The following is a 20,320-nucleotide window of genomic DNA, read 5'->3' as shown; positions in this document are numbered from 1 at the left end:
TGTGTGTGTGTTTGTAGGTGTTTGTCCTGGTTTTTTTGAGGGGTGCTGTGGTTCTGAGCATCAACAGTTTTTCTACTGTGAAATGGGTAGACCCCAACCTAGTTTCTTAGATTTCTATGCAAGTCCTCTGGGCCATAAAATGGTTGGGAACCCCTTGCCTAAGCTATCTATGATGGCAAACTATGTGGAAAAAACTGTTGTGTGAATGGGAGCCCTGTGCACAAATGCACACGCATGTTCTGGGCTTTATCTATAGATAAAAGTGTAAACTATTTAGGAACTTACCTGGGTTTCTGTGGAATGTGAGTGTGTTTCTGTACTGAGGACAATGTATTGCGAACAGTTCTGTTGTGAAATGTCGTGAACAAAATAACAATTAACTAATATTTTTAACTATAGGGGAATTAACTACAGTATCTATAAATTAACTATAGGGGAACCAGCTTACTCAGATAATGGTTCTTGATCCTCACTCCCTCGCTATTCAATTTTACCGTGTTTTTCCAGCATAAACAAAATGGATCTCTCTCACTGCTGCCACCAGACTGGGCACCCACCTGAAGGCACTTTGCTGAAACTGCCTTGGTCGCACTGGTTGATGATCTCTAGCGGGCTAGGGACAAAGGTGAGAGCTGTTTCCTAGTCCTGCTGGATCTCTCAGCGGCATTTGACACCATTGACCATAACATCCTTCTGGACCGCCTAGAGGGGTTGGGAGCTGGGGGCACTGTCATACAGTGGTTCCGCTCCTTCCTCCTGGGCCGTGTTCAGAAAGTGGTGGTGGTGGGGGGATGAGTGTTCAGACCCCTGGGCTCTCACTTGTGGGGTGCCTCAGGGTTCTGTCCTCTCCCCCATGCTGTTTAACATCTACATGTGGCCGCTGGGAGAGATCATCAGGGGGTTTGGGCTGGGTGTTCATCAGTATGCGGATGATACCCAGCTCTACCTCTCTTTCAAATCAGAACCAGTGAAGGCAGTGAAGGTCCTGTGTGAGTGCCTGGAGGCGGTTGGAGGATGGATGGCGGCTAACAGATTGAGATTGAATCCTGACAAGACAGAAGTATTGTTTGTGGGGGACAGGAGTTGGGCAGGTGTGGAGGACTCCCTGGTCCTAAACGGGGTAACTGTGCCCCTGAAAGACCAGGTGCGCAGCCTGGGAGTAATTTTGGACTCACAGCTGTCCATGGAGGCACAGGTTAATTCTGTGTCCAGGGCAGCTGTCTATCAGCTCCATCTGGTACACAGGCTGAGACCCTATCTGCCCGTGGACTGTCTCGCCAGAACGGTGCATGCTCTGGTTATCTCTTGCTTGGATTACTGCAATGCGCTCTATGAGGGGCTACCTTTGAAGGTGACCCGGAAACTACAACTAATCCAGAATGTGGCAGCTAGACTGGTGACTGGGAGCGGCCGCCGAGACCACATAACACCGGTCTTGAAAGACCTACATTGGCTCCCAGTACGTTTCCGAGCACAATTCAAAGTGTTGGTGCTGACCTTTAAAGCCCTAAAAGGCCTCGGTCCAGTATACCTGACCGAGTGTCTCCACCCCCATCGTTGTGCCCAGACACTGAGGTCCAGCACCAAGGGCCTTCTGATGGTTCCATCACTATGAGAAGCAAAGCTACAGGGAACCAGGCAGCGGGCCTTCTCGGTGGTGGCACCCGCCCTGTGGAACACCCTCCCATCAGAGGTCAGAGAGATAAACAACTACCTGACATTTAGAAAATACCTAAAGGCAGCCCTGTTTAGGGAAGTTTTTAATCTGTGATATTTGATATATTTTAATGCTTGTTGGAAGCCGCCCAGAGTGGCAGGGGAAGCCCAGCCAGATGGGTGGGGTATAAATAATACATTATTATTATTATTATTATTAGGGCCACCTCAAAACTAGAGCCATGACTGGGTGACTGTAAGAAAAGTTAGTATAATAATGGAACCAATAAAGGTGGGTGGGATTGGGAAGATTAATAGGAGCCAGGCTGAGGATAATCCAGCAGCATGGCCACCTGTTAGCCAAGTTATTAGTATATAATATATCTTTTCCACATCCTAACAATGTGGCCTGATTTCTGCTCCAAAGAACAACGCGGGACCATCATTCTACTGAGCTCCATTTAAAAGGCTGCTCCAGTTTCCACACACGTTGCAGCCTGTCTGGTAGATTTTATTTCAGCTGAATCCTGTAACATGCTCCCCAGCTTAACCACTTCCTCGGGGTAATAAGGGGTGAATGTGTGCAAATTCAGTGGAGTGGGGTGACAATCAGGAACGGTGGCTCTAGGGGACACATTTTTCCTTTTGATGCTCACAAGTAACTGACAGTCCAAGAATGTGTATTCTTTTTCACACTCTCTGGTTCGCTCTTACACTCAGCTCATCCCTCTTTTTACAGCTTCCTCATTTTTTACGTGACAGAAGACACCCTCTGGAAAGTTGCTCAAGGACCGAGAAGCATACAGTAGTACTGCTTGCCTGCCAAGCTGAGTTACCTTCCATTAGAGCACTCTCCATCAGAGTGGAGAAATGCATGGAGACGGTGGAAAAAACCCAGCCAGAAATGGCACACAACATGCACAAAGCAATGTGTGCACAGAAAGTCCAAGGGAGGATTTTGACGTCACGCTAAGGCGATCATTCCATCAGGACAAGCATTTCTCCTTGCCCCCATAACTGTTTCAGGGGTTCTCCTGACTTGATGCTTAGCCAGTTTGGGGGTGGGTTGGGGGGAAGGAAAGCAGCATCATGCAAGCAGAAGTCATTCTGCTGGGCTTCCATTGATAAGAGTCACTACTTGAATTCCTCCTAAAATATGTGGAACATACTCAAAGCTACACTGAGTGTCAGACTAGACAAGGGATTGGGCAATCTAAGATATCCAGTGTTTCTCCCTTAGTCTAAACCAGGCACCCCCTGACCACTGGTCCTGTTAGCTAGGGATCATGGGAGTTGTAGGCCAAAACATCTGGAGGGCCAAAGGTTGGGGATACCTGGTCTAAATCAACTGGCAGGAGGCTGAGTTGATCAGGGAAGCTGCACTGGGGGAGCAAATGTCAGTTTTCTGATCTAAATCATTCCTGAAACTACTATTTGACAGCCATATGTCAAGAATGCTTTGATGGTGTTTCCTGCTTGGCAGGGGGTTGGACTGGATGGCCCTTGTGGTCTCTTCCAACTCTATGATTCTATGATTTGCCATATTGGGGAAAATATAGTTTGGTTGGTACCACTAGATACTAGCGATACTTAAATATTCTCTCTTTAGCTGTCAGTTGGAGCAACTGGCAATTTAGGTTTTATCCAGATTGACATTTGCTCCAATTTAGCACTAAAGAGTGGGTTTTCCCTGGGAAAGGAGCAGGGCAAAGGAAAAACCACCCAGACCTATACCTAGAAAGTGCACGTCAAGCAAAAAACCGCTTGGAGCTGTGCTTTTTAAGCATGGGAAGTGTGGCCGAGCCCATTCTCTTCAACTTGGCAGCAATGAGAGGTAGGTTGGAACATCACCCCTCCATCCACTGGACATCTCAGGGTGCTCACCAGGCTAGCTGTCAGTGACCATGCAGAGGAGGGCTGCACTGAGGAAGAATGGTGGGAGCCAACCCCTCCTCTTGATCCTGATCCTGAATCTTCCCAGGAGCAGGAGGACAGTATAGATTTGGAAAAGTGATTTGCAGAAGGGCATAGTCCAGAAGGCAGAAGCTGGGAAATACTGGAAAGGGAAAGGCTAGCAGAAGAAACACTAGAAGAGAGAGAGTTAACAGATTCACAGTCTCTGGATAGTATTCACCCCCCATCTCCAAAGTCATGGAGAGCTCAGAAACAGAAAGCGCAGAGGTTACAAACTCAGATTACAAAATGTAGGAGTGACAGATTAATAGGGACAGAGGGGGGAGTGACCCTTAATTGGGAGCACCACCATTCTAGGAGACATGTTCTTTGTTCTCTCACTGTGATTATTAAAGATTCTAACTGGTAAGATGATACTTTTGTTTGATCCTTTGTTTACTGCCATGGGGGAGGAAGCCAATTTCCTGAAGCCTGACAGTAGCCTAACTTACCAACTTAGTTACTTTCAACACCTGACAGCTATGACCACAGGTAAATTCAATTAAATCAAATAAACTTTATTCACACCATTCATATAATATGGACTAGGTGAGAACAAGGCTCATAGCCAATTCTTAGAAGCACCCTCCCAAATCTGCTCAGCTACTAATGGAGTGACTGGCTAATCCCATACTGCCAACAGGGCAGGTGGGTGAGTTGCCACACTGAGTTTAAGAGTCTTCCTTTAGAGTGGTGCCACCTTATGAAGATGTGCATCTTTGTGACCACATGCTGAGCATTGGTGACACAAACAGGGGCACATTTCCACATGTCTTCATCTTTGCAAAGAGGGAGGAGGACAAATGGACTTCCTCCTAAAATTTGGAAGAGTGTTAAAGGTAAAGGGACCCCTGACCATTAGGTCCAGTTATGACTGACTTTGGGGTTGTGGCGCTCATCTCGCGTTATTGGCCGAGGGAGCCAGCGTACAGCTTCCAGGTCATGTGGCCAGCATGACAAAGCCACTTCTGGCGAACCAGAGCAGCACACGGAAATGCCGTTTACCTTTCCACTGTAGCGGTGCCTATTTATCTACTTGCACTTTGACATGCTTTCGAACTGCTAGTGTTAGTGTCATGCATATTCAGAAATGCTAGGAGCAAGGGAGAAGAGTAGTTTTGAGGGACAGGTGGTACCCACCCTTACTGCTGTCTATTACTATGTGTTATTTATTTCCTAGGAACTACAGTTGCCTGAGCACTGACGATCAATAATTCATCTATTAATTTCAGAACATTTCTATACTGCTTGACTTTAGAAAACCTCAAAGCAGTTTACAAAAAGACAATGAAATCAAGAAAAATTTACAACCCTCCTTTAAAACATACAAAAGTTAAAATACTTAAAGCAGATTAAAATTACCTCATTTACTCCTTATCTAATATGAGTACATTAGAGGAGGGTTAGGGCAAGGAAAACTCCACTTAGCTGTGTTAAAAATTCATTACACTGTTAAATTATAAGTAAAGCTTGAGACATAACTGGCTGATGTTTCCTCCGATGTCTACACAGAGCCTGATCCCTCCTTCAAAGAAGCTAGAGGGAGATTTGGTGGCACTGGCTGGCTCAAACAGGATCAGTCCCAGCATGAATTAATTAGTGCTTAATTACTGTCAATTACTCAGCATTACTGGGAATTGCTTGCAAATGGACAGCCTTTGATTGCTAATCCCAATTACTAATGCTATCTAATTGGGAGTGATTATATTTTCTTTCGGTGTGATGCGGGGCTTTATGCTTCATGTGCGGCAAAGAAACACATTGGACTCTGTTCATGCACAGTGGTATATGAAATAGACCTTCTCACCATGCCTCCCCCATGTTTGTCCCCTTCTGGGACCAAACTGCAGTGTCACAGACCATGTGGGAGTTCATCTGGAGTCATGGAAGCAAATGCTGCCTGAGGTTTTTGACGTAGCCCCAAAGGACGTACTGCTTTCATGATAGAAGAATAGCACCCCTGAGACAATGTATGGCCTTCATGCAACTGCCTGATTGCATGGAAACCTCCGCACCACCTTTGCATGATTTTTCCCCTTCATTTTTATGAGGGAGAGAAATTCCATTAGCAGGACTTCTGCATGATCAAGCAGTTTGTGTGGAGGCCTGGCTCATACTGCTTAACGAAGATGAAGGGAGGGGGGTGGCAGCAAGCAACTCCTTCATCATGCGAATGCTCTAGGAAATGTTTGATCTGGAGAAATAATTTGTCCTGCCTGTTGAATTTAAGCAAGAAAAAGAACTATGGCAACAGCTGAAACCAGGAGTTCAAAGCTATGTTTGTAATTTTGTATAAAAGGATGTTCCTAAGTTATTATAACGGACAGACACAGCACGGACACCAAATGTCCTCCTGCCCAGATTAGAGATGGAAGTAAGGATACCACAGCACAGCTAGTCTGGTTTGGAGAGAGCAGCTCTTTTTCTGGCACTGCTGTAATTTAACTCTGACCTGCACTGTAACATTAGGCTGATTCTTGAGTTAGCCGAATTGGCTCTTTTGTTGTACTGTATCTGGGGAAGATAAAACCAGGTGAAAAATAAATGTAGTTTAAACAGGAACAGAAAAACTGGATTATGTTCCCCTTTGTGTATATTATGCTTCAGGGGAAGAGGAAGTTATTTTTATCTTATTTACCACAGAGAACCTCCATAAAACAGCACAAAGGAATTAAGGCTGTCCACATCAGATCAGTTTCAGTTTCATGTGACTGACCCAACCCTATTTCAATTAGACACAGATCCAGATCATTTTGCACTCTATCAAATCCATAATTCTGATGTTGTGTGACTTCTCCTTGCTGTTATCCCAGCATCACTGGTGTGAAAACATACAATGCACTAGAAATATTTCTGCTTAAAATACTAAAGACTGTAAATAAATCACACTGTAGGCTACACACGAGAATGTGTAGTGAGTGTTGATGGTTGGCCAGAGATTGCACAGAATGAGAGTGAGCCCAACCTCTGGGGTTGGTGGTGTATTACAGAATTGTAGAATTTTAGAGTTGGAAGAGTCTGTAAGGATCATCTAGTCCAACCACATGCAATCCAGGAATATAAGGTAAGAAGGTTAGGACAGCAGGCAGGGAGAGAAACATGATTAGTAATGATAACTAACATCGCTAGAAACAGGAGCAGAGAATGAGGTTGGGGCGGGGTGGCAGCTGGCTGCTGCTGGTTTGTCACTGTCCCTTTTGCTCTTATGGCCCAGCTAATCCCCATCCACTGAGATTCATGTACTTCAATGAAGGCCTTAGTATCATAATGGAATGCAAGGCCTGTCAGTCTTCTCTCTGCTCTATCCCTAATAACTTGAGGAAAGTTAATAATTAATGTGGAACACTCATCAACAATTAACCAGAGTAGCAGAGTCATTAATTTTCTGACAAAGGAAGTCCAATCACTGCAAGCACTCAACGCTATTTGTCACGGAGGTGACACAGCATGGCTTAAAGTAAAATTGCCCATTTGTTCAGCTGATTTCTGAGATTGCAAGACAAGCGAATATAACAGTGGAAATAAACAGTTGAATAATTGTTTTCTGTTCACAGTTCTTGCTGGTGCCTATTATTTGTGAACGTATGTATCATTTCACGTGCGCTCTCCACTCAAGACAACTTCATTTACACAATCTCCCCCCCCCCCCACAGTTCACAAACGCTTGGTCCATTCACATATCCATTCACTTGGTCCATTCACACATCCAAAACGCTTGGTCCATTCACTTGGTCCATTCATGCAACAATATGATTCACACATCCCATTCACATGCTCAGTAGAAAAGAGGTCCTAAGAGCCCTTCCTTGATTTTCCACACAGGTTGAGGTTGCCAGAGATCCCATGAGAGTAGCCTGCAGCTGCATAATAAATATGAACCAAGCCATATTATACTCAGTCTCAAAGCCAAATAATCACCTCAGCCCCATACTTACCGGTATATTTTCCTGAAACCAATAACTAAGTACACCCCCCTCCCCTAGAGAAGCTGAGCAATAGGATGTGGCGGAGAAAATGATCTGCTGTCTCCTAGAATCTGTTTTGCGGCACATCCAAGGATGGTGTTGATAAAGCTAGCCTTGGCTTAAAATATCTGTGTTGCACTGTGCTGGAGTGGAGGCCTTCAAGACAGAGGCTGCAATATGCCATCTTTGTCAAGGTTCTTTAACAAAATCTGCAGGAAGCTGCCGCTCCACAAATAACTGCATTAGATGTCTTTCTGTTAGAACGGCACATAAAATGAAACAGACCACAGTGAAAGGTAAACCGGGGAGGTATTTATTTATGGCTCCTAGGCAGCAGTTTCTCAGAAAAGGCAATTTCTTTAGTGTGCTCTTAAAAGAAGGAAGATTTTTTTAAAAAAGCGGTTTTCACTTTTTGGAAAAGAGAAAGCATCTAGTTTGGTGCTTTACAATGTGTGGCATATGCCAAGTGCTCCATTCATGTGGCTGCCTATAGATCTTCTGGGGTCATTTGTTTTCTAAGCAAATATAAACACAAATGCAGACAAATTACATGTTCATGTGCAAAAGATACTACTACTACTACTACTGCTAATAATAATAATAATAATAATAATAATAATAATAATTTATATGCCTCCCATCTGACTGGGTTGTCCCAGCCATTCTGGGTGGCTTCCAACTAATTATATAACCAGAGGTGGAAGGTGACAGCCTACCCCATATGGTACAGATGGGGAACCTGTGCCCCCCCATCTGTTGCTGGACTATAACTCACATCATCGCTGGCTTTGCTGGCTGGCTGGGGTGGATAGGAGTTGGTGTCTAGCAACATCTGGGAAGGCCATGGGTTTCCCATCCTTGTAACAGGGCCTAGCCCACATTTCCTTATGGAGAGTGGTTATTCATGCTCAAGACCACAGATATTTATGGCTAGTCAAGGCCTGCAGTGCTGGGGCAAATGTTCTACAGGTCCAAGAATTTGGGGGCCTCATTTATTTATTTACATGCCCAGTGCAGAACTCATGGAGGCTCGCAACATGAACGAAAAGCAGATGCAGTTTTTTAAAAACCCACACCAATTAGTTATATTTGTTAAACAAACAAACAAGTTACCATCTCTAAAACAGCACTGAATCAAAAGACCAAAACATTTAAAAGCATAGCAAGAGGAAAATAATAACAACAACCCCACCAGTAAAATATCCTGCCACAACAACCAGTTAGAGGCCAAAGGTCTGTCTACAGAAAGTTATTTGCCTGCTGGTAAAGGGAAAGCAGAGAGGGGGCCAGCCTAGCCTCCCGTGAGAAGGAGTTCCACAATCGAAGCAGGCACCAAGAAGGCCCTCTCCATAGCTTTCATTGGAGCTTAAATGGAATGAAGCTGAGCTGTTTCAAAAACTCAGATCCATCTCTTTTGAGTGGCAGGTGCAAAGATCAACCTGCTAAAAGAAAACGTTTTCTTCATAGGTGATGTGCAGAAGAACCAAAATAAGTCCCTTTTTGAGACCTCTCTGCCAGGTGCCTGTGCTTTCAACTCTACCACCATGCAGTTGCATGAATGCATGTGCAGAATGGAAAAGATCAGACCCACATTGCACACAGAGAGAGCCTTATCCATCCTGCAGGAAGCCCTGTGGCGACTGTGCTTTGTCTGTCTCCTGATAAGCGGGGACCTGAAGTTTAAAGGACAGACTTGAAAAGAGCTGCTGCTGTTTATGCATATGAAGGCTAAAGGGAAAAAAAGAAAACTGCCTCTGACTCAGATATTCTCTCTCTCTTTGTTGCCCAGCCAGGGCTTTCTGCTCAAGATCCCCCATTCCCACCCCACTGTCTCTGCATGGCTGGTAAATACTTGTTTGAACTTGTTTGAGCAGCCTGTTGGGCAAGAGAAAATGCCGGCAACAAAAGGAATGTCATTCACCCCATGGGAAAAAAGAGAGAGAAAGACCTGTCTAGGACACGGGCCAAATCAATGTAAAATAAGAACAATGTTTACCTGCAATCTAAAAGTAGCATGCTACAAAACAAAGGCGCTGTAATTTCTATTCCCCCCTGTGTATGTTATGAGCGTGCAGACACATGAATATTCTGTACGAAGCGAAGCCATACCTGTTCTGCTCATATACAAGAGCTCCAAAATAAATGGAGGAAAATTAAATCCTAAGCACCCTGCACTTGCACAGGCGTAATTAGTGCTGCCAAGCTAGTGCCTTTTACCTGGGCTAATCGTAACTGATTCAATCATGCTTAACTTGGTGTGTGGCTAAATTGACGCTTGCAGCTTTCACTTAAATGTAGTCTGTCACCGTGTGCCACATTTATCTTTCTGTCCTTCTGGCTCTGCTCCTTGAGAGTTATTTGTTTTTCCTTTTCCATCTCTCTCTCTACTCCCTCCCGCTTACAGAAGATGAGAGCCCTACCTAAAAGCTGTCTGTGAATAAGGGCTAAATTTACAATTGCAACTTCAGTGGGGAGGGCGGAAGAACCCTGCCCCATTTATCTGTATCTAAGGTTATAATCTATATATCTAACCCCCCTCTGCCTCTCCTCTCCAAAGATATACAAAGGGAGGGGGGGGGAGGAAGCTGATGAGAGCCGCAGCCTGGATGCCTCTGCCTGTGTTATTGTATCCATTTTCCAATGGCAACGATGTGTGAAATGAAAATTGGACAGAGCTGGCTGCTCACAGACCTGGAATTTCATACAGACTAGTTGAGGGAAGGAGGGAGCAGAGACACAGAGAAGATATCGGAGATGGGAGGGAAGGGGAGAGCCTGCTGGATGGCTCCGCGCACCCATGGTCTGGGTAAATCCCGCTCCAGTTTAATAGACCCTCGTAGTGGCAGTGCTGAACATACTGTGCTCATTTACATTTCATTACTCAGAACGCTCTGCTAGTTTCTGGTAGCTGAGACAATTTACAGGGGCAGGAAGGTTGAAGACAAACTTGAAGGCACTCAGGAGTTATCCCCTCCCCACCCGCAAGGCCTTTTGCTAAGCAGAACACTGAGGCTACGTGCCGCCTCCTGCAAGCAAACTTCTCAAAGCCACCACATGGGACTGACGTTCTGTGCTCGTATCTGGTCTCCGCCATTTAACCAACAAGTATGGGATAATCTGCCACCCAGATGCCAGGAGGGTCTGGCCCTTTTCTGAGAGAGCTGCTCCAAAGGCCTGTTCAGATGCTCATTTATCTGCACAATGAATAAATGCACACTCGGTGTAGATGCATTCACTCCAGGTAGCACTTTTATGGTGAGGAAGACGTTGCACTTTTCTAGCACTTAACGTTGTTGCCGGGAAATGGAATGTGTGGGTTGGGGGGGAGTGGGGAGAATTACGTTGCCTCAAATAGCTGTCTGCAACACCCAGGCAATCACCTTTAACACAGTAATTGCACAGGCAATAACAGCACTAGCTTTGGGTGGGCACATTACATTTTTTGTGTGTGGCTTCCCCCCCTCCGTTCTTTGCTTTTTTTGCAGAGTGCTCATCTGCTGCTTCTATGCCACGAGGTGCTGTGTGTTTCAGCCTTCCCTCCCTTCATGCTCTTCCAGCATTTCTACTTCTTTGCGGCATTTCCTCTCAGCTCTGCTTACACGTTTTTGCCCAGTGAGAAGATGTCCTTCCGTGATAAAGCCTTCTCTCCACTGTGAGTCTGTTGCTTCTCCCAGAAGCTGTGCATCCAATATCACAACTATGGATGAATACTATGCTATTCAGCCCTACCATTAGGCAGAGGGAGAAGGTTGCCTTTCTGGGGAGCCTTCTGAGCCATTCCTCCAGAGCTGGTACCTGGGGTGGGGTGTGGGGTGGCGATTCTTGGTTTTTGCAGGACTGGCTGCTTGCCTGTCTTGATCTGCAGGCCCAAAGGAGAGCCTGCGCAACTGGTCTGATGCAGCGATACCAAAGAAACATGTCACTTCTAGTGCTTTATTAAAGAAATGTGTAAACTTACCTGCAGCGCCCTGCTCCCTTTATAGACTCAGGATGGATGCCAAAGCAGCAACCAGTTCTCATGACTTTCCCGCACGCAGGAAAGCATTTAAGCATTACTTATACATAAAGCAAGCTATGAAAGCTGGCATCAATAGCCCTTTCCAACTCCCATCCATCTCCCAGAAAAGGGAGTAGCTGACAGTGAGCCAGTATGAGAAGCTGCCCCTCTCCTAACTACCTATGCACCCCAAACCCACAGATAAATATACCAGCCAATCAGCATATATCAAAGCAATATATCAAAGTATGTGGGGTCATTCTTGCAGCAACAAACAATTAGTCTGAGGGTTATTTTGACTACCAACACTGCCACCTTTTTCCATAGATGGTCCCTTGGACCAAGTGAGCAGGCTGAGAGAATTCTAGCCTGGACCGTGCAATTCTGTCCAACTTGACATCCTTCCGCAGGGCTTGCAAGATGGAGCTGTTCTCCCTGGCCTTTGGTCTGGGCCCAGTTTGACCCCCCTCTATGGGACCCTGTAAGTTTCCTCTTTGGCCCTTTTATCAGCTCATGGATAGCTGGCCCTGATGAATACTTGAGGTTCCCGACCCCTATGGTTGTAATCCGTGGGCAGTCATTTAATTTTCCCCTGATTTTAATTTTTAAGCTGTATTTTAATCAATTGTTTGATTGTGCTTTAATGTATTTGACATTTGATGTTAGCCGCCCTGAGCCCGGCCTTGGCCGGGGAGGGCGGGGTATAAATAAAAAAATTACTTACTTACTTACAATTCAGCAGATATCATGTGTGCATGTGCATGCACTGCACTGCTTACATGAGTCGCGGTGGCTCAGCTGTCCCACTTTGGTTATGGCCTAACCCTGAATACAGTTTGTTAGAGCGAAGCACTTTTAACTAGCACCAGAGTAAGAGGTGGAAGAACAGGTGCAACTGTAATCTGAAAAACATGCATGGGTGTAGTCAACTAAGATTTACTCAGAGTAAACCCTTTACAATTAATGGACCTAAATTAGTTATGACCATAAATTTTAACAGGACTACGGTGAGTAAAAGTTAGTTGAATGTGCTTAGGTGCACTTAACTACATTTTAAATGAGATCCCCCCCCCATTACCTGAAGGAGTGTCTCCACCCCCATCATTCTGCCCGGACACTGTGGTCCAGTACCGAGGGCCTTCTGACGGTTCCCTCGTTGTGAGAAGCCAAGTTGCAGGGAACCAGGCAGAGGGCCTTCTCGGTGGTGGCGCCTGCCCTGTGGAACGCCCTCCCATCAGATGTCAAAGAGAAAAACAGCTACAAGATTTTTAGAAGACATCTGAAGGCAGCCCTGTTTAGGGAGGCTTTTAATGTTTAATTGTTTTATTTCATTTTTCTGTTGTAAGCTGCCCAGAGTGGCTGAGGAAACCCAGCCAGATGGGCGGGGTATAAATAATAAATTATTATTATTATTATTATTATTATTATTATTATTATTATTATTATATACCAACTCTGAGACTATTGTTCCTGTGGTATGCAACCCAGGATCCACCTACTTCAGTGCAACTCTTTTACGCTTCACTTACCAAGGTCTTCGTCGGACATCGTACAGGTCAATCTTATTGGGCATCCTCCAAGGAGTGGCTGCAATTAGAAGAGACAATTCAAGTAACATTAGAAGTAGCACAGCTGATGCCTATACAGGGGAATACAAACAGTGGGGAAGGAAGGCAGAAAAGGGTACATGTGGAAGCCCACCTGCTACAAGCCAATGGCAATAGAGCTGCTTATTCAAAAAGTGTTACCAGTGGCTAATTTAGGCTGGTGCAGGTGGTTTCTCTGCATAGGGCACTGAGCCAAGGGAACACAAAATTGAGAAGATCCATAATCGAGAACATCCATTTAGGGGAGCCAAAATCCTGCCTTGCACAGGGCGCCATATTATCAGCGGCGTAGGAAGCCGCTTGGGTGCCTGGGGCAGAGTGCCCAGGTGAAGGGCAAGCCTTCCATAGGGGCAGGGTGAACTGCGGAGCCTCCGGAGTCTGCCTGCCTCTTCCCACTCAGCCGCCCTACAGCTGGAGGTGGGGGGAAGGCAGCAGGCGGACCATTTGGGCAATGTGGAGCCTATGGGCACCCAAGCCACCGTGTCTCTCCCAGGAGAGACACGGTGGCTTGGGCATGGCCCTGTGGTGAGTGCCACCCGGCATTTTGTCACCCCCCTCAGTGGTGACACCTGTGGCTTACAGTACCCCCCCTCACCCCCTTCCTCCGCCCCTGCATATTATGAAAGAATACCAAAGTCCGCCCCTGGTGTTATCTGGCAACAAGAAGCAATACTACAGGCCAGTGAGTATGAATTCATATGGATGTTATTGAGGGGTGGGGTAAATGCAGTTGTAGGGGCAGAGGATTGTGGTCCACAAATCAAACTAATCACATCTAGCCATTGGCCCATACAGTGAAATCCTGGATGGAATGGGAAGACAGGAAAGGAAGGGATGTGTAGCTACCACTATCCTCCACCCTAAGCAGTTCTTGGTACATGTTCTGTTCGTACTGAACCCAATAGTGAAATCCAAACAGGACTAATATTCAAGGACAATGATACAATGGGAAAAGCTGTCCCCACCCACTTCCTCTACTCCAGCTACACCAGACACATTTCCTACCCTTACATGTGTAATTATGGTGTCATTGCTCAGGCCCATATCAGTAGGCTTCCCCATCTTTCACTTTAGAATGGCACAAACCTGGGTAGAAGCGAGTCACGCCTGTGGCACTCCCAAAGACTTGCCATAGCAGAGATGGATCTTCTTTTCGGTTTTCAACAAATACATCCTCCAAGGCGTCAGTCCAGTTAAGTTCATTAAGGATTACTGTGGCTGCAAGAAACAAAAGAAAACAAGATTAGTGCGTCTAGAATTTGGACACCAAAGGGCAGGTGTATCCCTTTCCTGTAATTTAAAAAGAAAAAAAACACACAAGATGCTTCTACAAAGCTATATGGCCACAGAGTTGTGGAACTTCTTTCTACACAGCCCAATTGATGGAGTTGTTGAGATGTTAATAATTTGTTGAGTTGTTGATAATTCCAGTTGAAGAATTATGATTGACAATGCTCATTATCCCTGATTGTTGGGCTAACTGTCAACAGTCCCTTCACAAGAAGCAGCTGCATGGGAATTGCTTCAAGTATATTCATGACTACACCTTGCCATTACTACCAGTGCTACAACTGCAATAGTAGGAAGACCAGCCATGTTAATAACTTCATGAGTAACACTTATCAATGTATCTACATCACCAAACAACATCAAATGTATTTATTTGTAGTACTGGGAACTAGCTGATACTTGGGTGTTGGTTTTAATGCACAGGTGGTGTAAATCATGGGTAGGCAAACTAAGGCCTGGGGGGCCGGATCTGGCCCAATTGCCTTCTAAATCCAGCCAGCGGGTGGTCCAGGAATCGGCGTGTTTTTACATGAGTAGAATGTGTCCTTTTATTTAAACTGCACCTCTGGGTTATTTTGTGGGGCATAGGAATTCGTTCATCCCCCCCCTCAAAATATAGTCTGGCCCCCCCCACAAGGTCTGAGGGACAGTGGACCGGCCCCCTGCTGAAAAAGTTTGCCGGCCCCTGGTGTAAATCATGATATTATCTGTCCCATCAGATTCAATAAATAGCACAGAAAAATCCCCAAATAGGACTGGAAGAAGACTAAATTGATAATATTCTGTCATTTCTTCCTCAAAAATGGAGACAAACCCAGTCCCAGTAGTGTTTACATAATTAGATCAGTGGCAGAGTGTTTTTGTGTGTGTGTGTGGCCTTCTTTTGTGGCATGTGATACATACAGATAAGCAAACGGAATGATGAACTCCTCATGCCACTCACACCAGGAATATGAACTCAATTGTACTATTGAGACTGAAGATTAGCTTTGGGTTGTCCCCTAGCACCTCGCAGATATGCGCACTGTCATACCCTTCTCATGTGAAGCCACTCCGCAAATCCACAAGTAAAAACACCCACCCACACCCTGACTGGATGAAAATTATATTCCAGGCATGAAGAATATCAAAGCCTTCTGAAGAATAAGAGTCAGCGCACCATGAAGTGTATTTGTCCCTCTGGCCACCCGCAGCAGATGGGAAATAAATTGCCTGCATCCCCTTTAGGAACCACATCCATCCCAGTTTCTCCCCTCTAAGCCAGTTCCAAAGAGACATTGGATGAAGGGGGAGGGGGAAGACCCTACTGGGGTTGGTCCCATTCTGCATTCACGGTGGCCCTCGTGTCTAATGCAAAAGCAATTAAGATGCCAGCAAACAGAGGTTTTAAATTATTCAGCTATTAAGGAAAGTGATAAGCTCAGAGCAGCCTGACTCTGTGATTAATCAGCTGGGGCCAGGATTTAAGGAATCTGCAAAAGAACAAGGCACTTGGTTACTTGTCGCTGCCAGCCTGTTCTTTCTTTCATTTTTTAAAAAACTCTCTCTCTCTCTCTCTCTCTCTCTCCCCCCCCCCCCAACATGCCTCTATTAACAGCACTCAAGGAGAGAAAATCAAGTGGAGAATTTCCTAGAGAGCTGCAGTGGAGCCGAGGCGGGGAAGGTAGCTTTTGAGCACAGGTTGGCAAGATGAAAAAGAGGTGTGAGCCCCGCCAATCATCATCATTCTTGTCATCCTCTCATATTCATTCTTCGAAGATCACACATTCTTCTGCAGCAGAGGATTCAGAGCTTCCTATGAACAATCAGGAAACACACCTGGGGGCAGGCTCTGAGAAGGGCTCAAAGTATCACAGAAAAGCATCCCAGCATGCATTAGCAATTGCTAGAGGTGATAGATGCATGACTTATGCTATGACTTTGTCAGTAGCTCTTTTTTCCAACTAGACTTTTGGATAGGTTCAAAGCACAGGTAAAATAACTCCTTTCCTGCTTCCTGATGCAGTTCCTGTGGGGGGAAAACTGGAGTTTATTGGGTGCAAGCTCTGGCCTGATTTCCTAGATGTACTCATGTACATCCAGCTGCTGTATCCATTATTATCCGCATGCATTTCTGGGGCTGTAAAGGCATCCCTTTTCATGCACCTTTGAGATCACGCTCCCTAAAGTAGGGGGAATGGCTTTGACCAGGGGTCCCCAGACTATGGCCCCCGGGCCGGATGCGGCCCAATTGGCCTCCCAATCCGACCCGCGACGACCCCCGCCGCCCACTGCCGCCGCCGGCCCTTGCAGCGCGCCGCGCAGCGGCGCACTTCCAGATTTGAAAAAAATGCCGAAAATCGTTTCTGCACATGCGTATGGGCCTCTCCCGACCCAGAAGAGGTCATTTCCGGTGCACTTCCGGGGCGGGGGAGGTGCACTTCCGGGTCGGGGGAGGCCCATACGCATGCGCACAAACAATTTTCGGTGATTTTTCTGGCCTGGAAGTGCGCCACCGCGCCAGTAAATGGGTGTGCGCATGCGCACTGGCACACACTCCCCCACCCTCCGGCCCACTGCGCGCGCACTCCCCCGTCCTCCGGCCCGCCGCGCGATCGGCACGGCGGGCACCGGGCCGAAGGCGGGTAAGTCTGGGGACCCCTGGCTTTGACCTTCTCTCGTCAGTGCTTGGACGATGACTCAGAAGGGATTTCATAAAGCTAACAACCACGTCGGAAGGTTAAAATAAAACATAAGAGATACTCCTTTCACTAGCTAGTGTCAAAGAGTTTATCTATGGAGCTGTATTGTGGTGACACCTGAACATGGGCAAGCATGCCACACCGTCCAGCTCTGAGGAGGGCTTTAAGCAATGGCTTAAGAACTGTGCCTTCTAAACAGACAGTAGCAAAAACCACAAACAACACACTGCTGGAGAAATGGAATGAGATGAGTGGGAAACTAATCATTTTTATTTGTATGCAAAGGCAGGCTAAATGGTTATTACAGGTGTTCTTTAATGCAGCCACTACTTAAGTAACATGCTGTTGTGTCTGAGGTCAATGGATAAGAAGACGGCACACTTCGAAATGTAGAGCAACTGCCAACATAGTGGGTCAGAGTGTAAATACAAGATCAAATGTAGCTAGCTATAGTCAAAGGCAACTATGGGGTTGCGGCACTCATCTTGCTTCAGGCCGAGGGAGCCACTGTTTTCTGGGCAATGTGGCCAGCATGACTAAACCGTTTCTGGTGCAACGGAACACCGTAATGGAAACCGGAGCACATGGAAACGCTGTTTACCTTCCCACCACAGCGGTACCTATTTATCTACTTGCACTGGCATGCTTTCGAACTGCTAGGTTGGCAGAAGCTGGGACAGCGCAATGGGAGCTCACCCCTTTGCGTGGATTCGAACCACCGGCCTTCTGATTGGCAAGCTCAAGAGGTTCAGTGGTTTAGACCACAGCTAGTTGCTAACAACACGTCTATCGTTTCCTGCCTTCTGACTCCTTCCTTGTGCAAAGCAGTATGGTTAATTTTCATTCTACAATTCCATTGTGAAGCAGTGCTATGAACAGGGGGGGCATATGTGTGAAGAGTTCTGATAGCTTGAGGATCATTTGGTATTTTCACATTTATTGCTAGAATAGTTTTATACTACTCTGTTTGTTCTGTTTTGCAATCTCCTGCTCTCCTTTCTTTTATGCCCTTAAAAGGTTCCAAGGCTGTGTTTATCTCCCAAGCTTGAGCCTGGAATCCCGCTAGAGAAAAGTGGTATGGGGAGTCTTAGGATAAATGTTGCACATGGCCAGGACTTTGCAGTTGCAAATCACTCCTCGATGAGAATGCTTTCAAGTAGAGAAGCGTCCCTCAGGCTATTGCTACATGTGGCTGTGTTTTAATGTGTAGTTTATATGTGTAGTTCATTTATATCTATATAATCAGGAAAACTTCACTGAAAAATAAGGGGAGACCATAATTTGTTTCTTACAAACGACATCTCAATTGAAACATGAAAATGCAGCAATTAGAAACTATGTCGTAACTGATCATTTGGGATTCAGAGAATTTTATGTTATCTGAAATATTTTTTAGCCCATTATTCATTGCAAGAAGCAGTTCTTGAATGGGTTACAAAAACATACACCCCCCCCAAGTATATGTTTTCCCATGTCATTTTTAAATATGCAAGGGGAGCAAGTGTGGAAGGTTTGACAAATTTAAACAAGGTTGCCCCCTTCTAGCCAAGAGTCTTCTACCAATCGGTCTATTTCCCTCCCACTCCTTACATGCTGCAAGTTATATAACTTGTCTTCCTTCTCTTAACATTATGTACCATCCTCCAGTCAATGTAATAACCCCTTACTTGTCCAACATATGGTATGTGGAAGATCTGACGAGATGCTGCCTGCAGCACTGCAAGCGACCGCCGCCATCTTGCACAATGCTAAAAAAATGCAGAACTCCATTTTCCCCCATTTTAATCTGACAACTACAGTCTTGGTTGACACATTAGATGTTAGACTGATGCTATACGACTGAACATAGTTTTGAGCTGTGAACCTAGGAGCAGTATTAGATGTTCTTTGCTTGTGTAACAGGCACACATAGAGACAACCTTTTGGCTACATCTTTTCCATTTATGATGGAAATTTCCCTCCATTGTCTAAATGCCTCCCAGAAAACCTTTTCCTTCCCAAATTTTAAAACAATAATTGCAACAGAAATTCTCTACGGGGAGCTGGCTTCAGCCACCAGGCCCAAAATAAAGATGTTGGCAAATGTGACATGAAGGCTTCCAACATCAATCCCACCATGTGGGAATACCTTGCAGATGACCACAGTGCCTGAAGACAGACAGTCTGGTTGTGTATCCATGACCGCTGGGAGGAATGCAGAGAGAAGAAATACCATGGTGCATCTGCAGCAGCACAACCAGACGCCTTCATCTGCCCCAGCTGCAACAAAAAATCTCTCTCCCTTATCCATCTCTGCAGCCACCGTAGAGGCACTGTAACTCTCCCATGGTGTGACTTCACCCCCAAAGGTACACTGCTCCATTGTCTCCTGAGACAGATGTATGCCATGTTAAAGTCTGAGAAAGTAAGGCAGCTTTGGAGAAGCAATTAGAAAGCTGGAAAGCAGCCAAATTGGCTGGACTATGTGACTAAAGTTTGCCCAACAACCCAGAGGCCTAGCAACAGGCTGTGATTGGATGAAAGTTCCCTGATAAGCAGCATGATACTGCAAGGTCGTTGTTGGGGAGATTTGAGAGAGTCTGGAGATAGTTGGTGTGTGTTAGATGAGAGAGCTGTGTATGGTAACTATTGGGTTTTTTAATGAGCCACTTTGTGGGTGCCATATATGACTGAAAAGCAACATATAAATATTGCTATGAATAAATACCCAGTTTTCCAAACTGAAGATAAAGCTGCAATTTGGCTGATTCAGCATGGAGTAACCTGCAGAAAAACCCACTGGTTTGTTGGCTGGCTGATTAATAAGCACACTGTCCTGTATGATTTGGATTCAGAACAAAGTGGCACCAGCAAGATTATTCTATTTTTTTCTAGCTTGGACACTGAGTGGGACACACAGCCCATACAGGAAGAGAAGGCTTTGGGGACCCTGAGGAGAGCAGCAAGCAAATGCATCCAAATATAATTCCTTTGGTCATATGAGCTACAGATTCTTAATGTTAACTAATGTTTATTGTAAAAACTTCAATAAATATAATTATAAAAAAAATAACTATTAATGAAGAATATGGTGTCATAGAGTTGTTCTAAAAGATACTGACCTCACAGGCTGTTGGCGAAACGGTATCAACAATAAAGCAGCTTCCAAACAAAAGCAGCCAGTATCACAGT

The 20,320-nt window shown here is 45.5% G+C and overlaps 1 protein-coding gene across 2 annotated transcripts in view; it reads right to left on the bottom strand.

Annotated features, from left to right (window-relative positions):
- CACNA2D2 (calcium voltage-gated channel auxiliary subunit alpha2delta 2) overlaps nt 1-20,320 on the bottom strand; it is a 551,962-nt gene that overhangs the window by 110,642 nt on the left and 421,000 nt on the right. For both annotated transcript variants that reach the window (XR_009557115.1, XM_060271531.1), the window contains exons 7-8: nt 14,265-14,396; nt 13,101-13,158 (exon numbers count right to left, since the gene is read on the bottom strand). Coding sequence is in view for 1 of the 2 variants with exons in the window: in XM_060271531.1 (XP_060127514.1) it covers nt 13,101-13,158; nt 14,265-14,396 (190 nt within the window). In the remaining variant the exon portion in view is untranslated. The remainder of the gene's footprint in view (nt 1-13,100; nt 13,159-14,264; nt 14,397-20,320) is intronic.

This window comes from Zootoca vivipara, chromosome 2 (genome assembly GCF_963506605.1).
Source record: "Zootoca vivipara chromosome 2, rZooViv1.1, whole genome shotgun sequence".
NCBI classification, from domain to species: Eukaryota; Metazoa; Chordata; class Lepidosauria; order Squamata; family Lacertidae; genus Zootoca; species Zootoca vivipara.
Note: the sequence above shows the minus strand (reverse complement) of the source record. Positions and strands in the feature narration are given on the sequence as shown.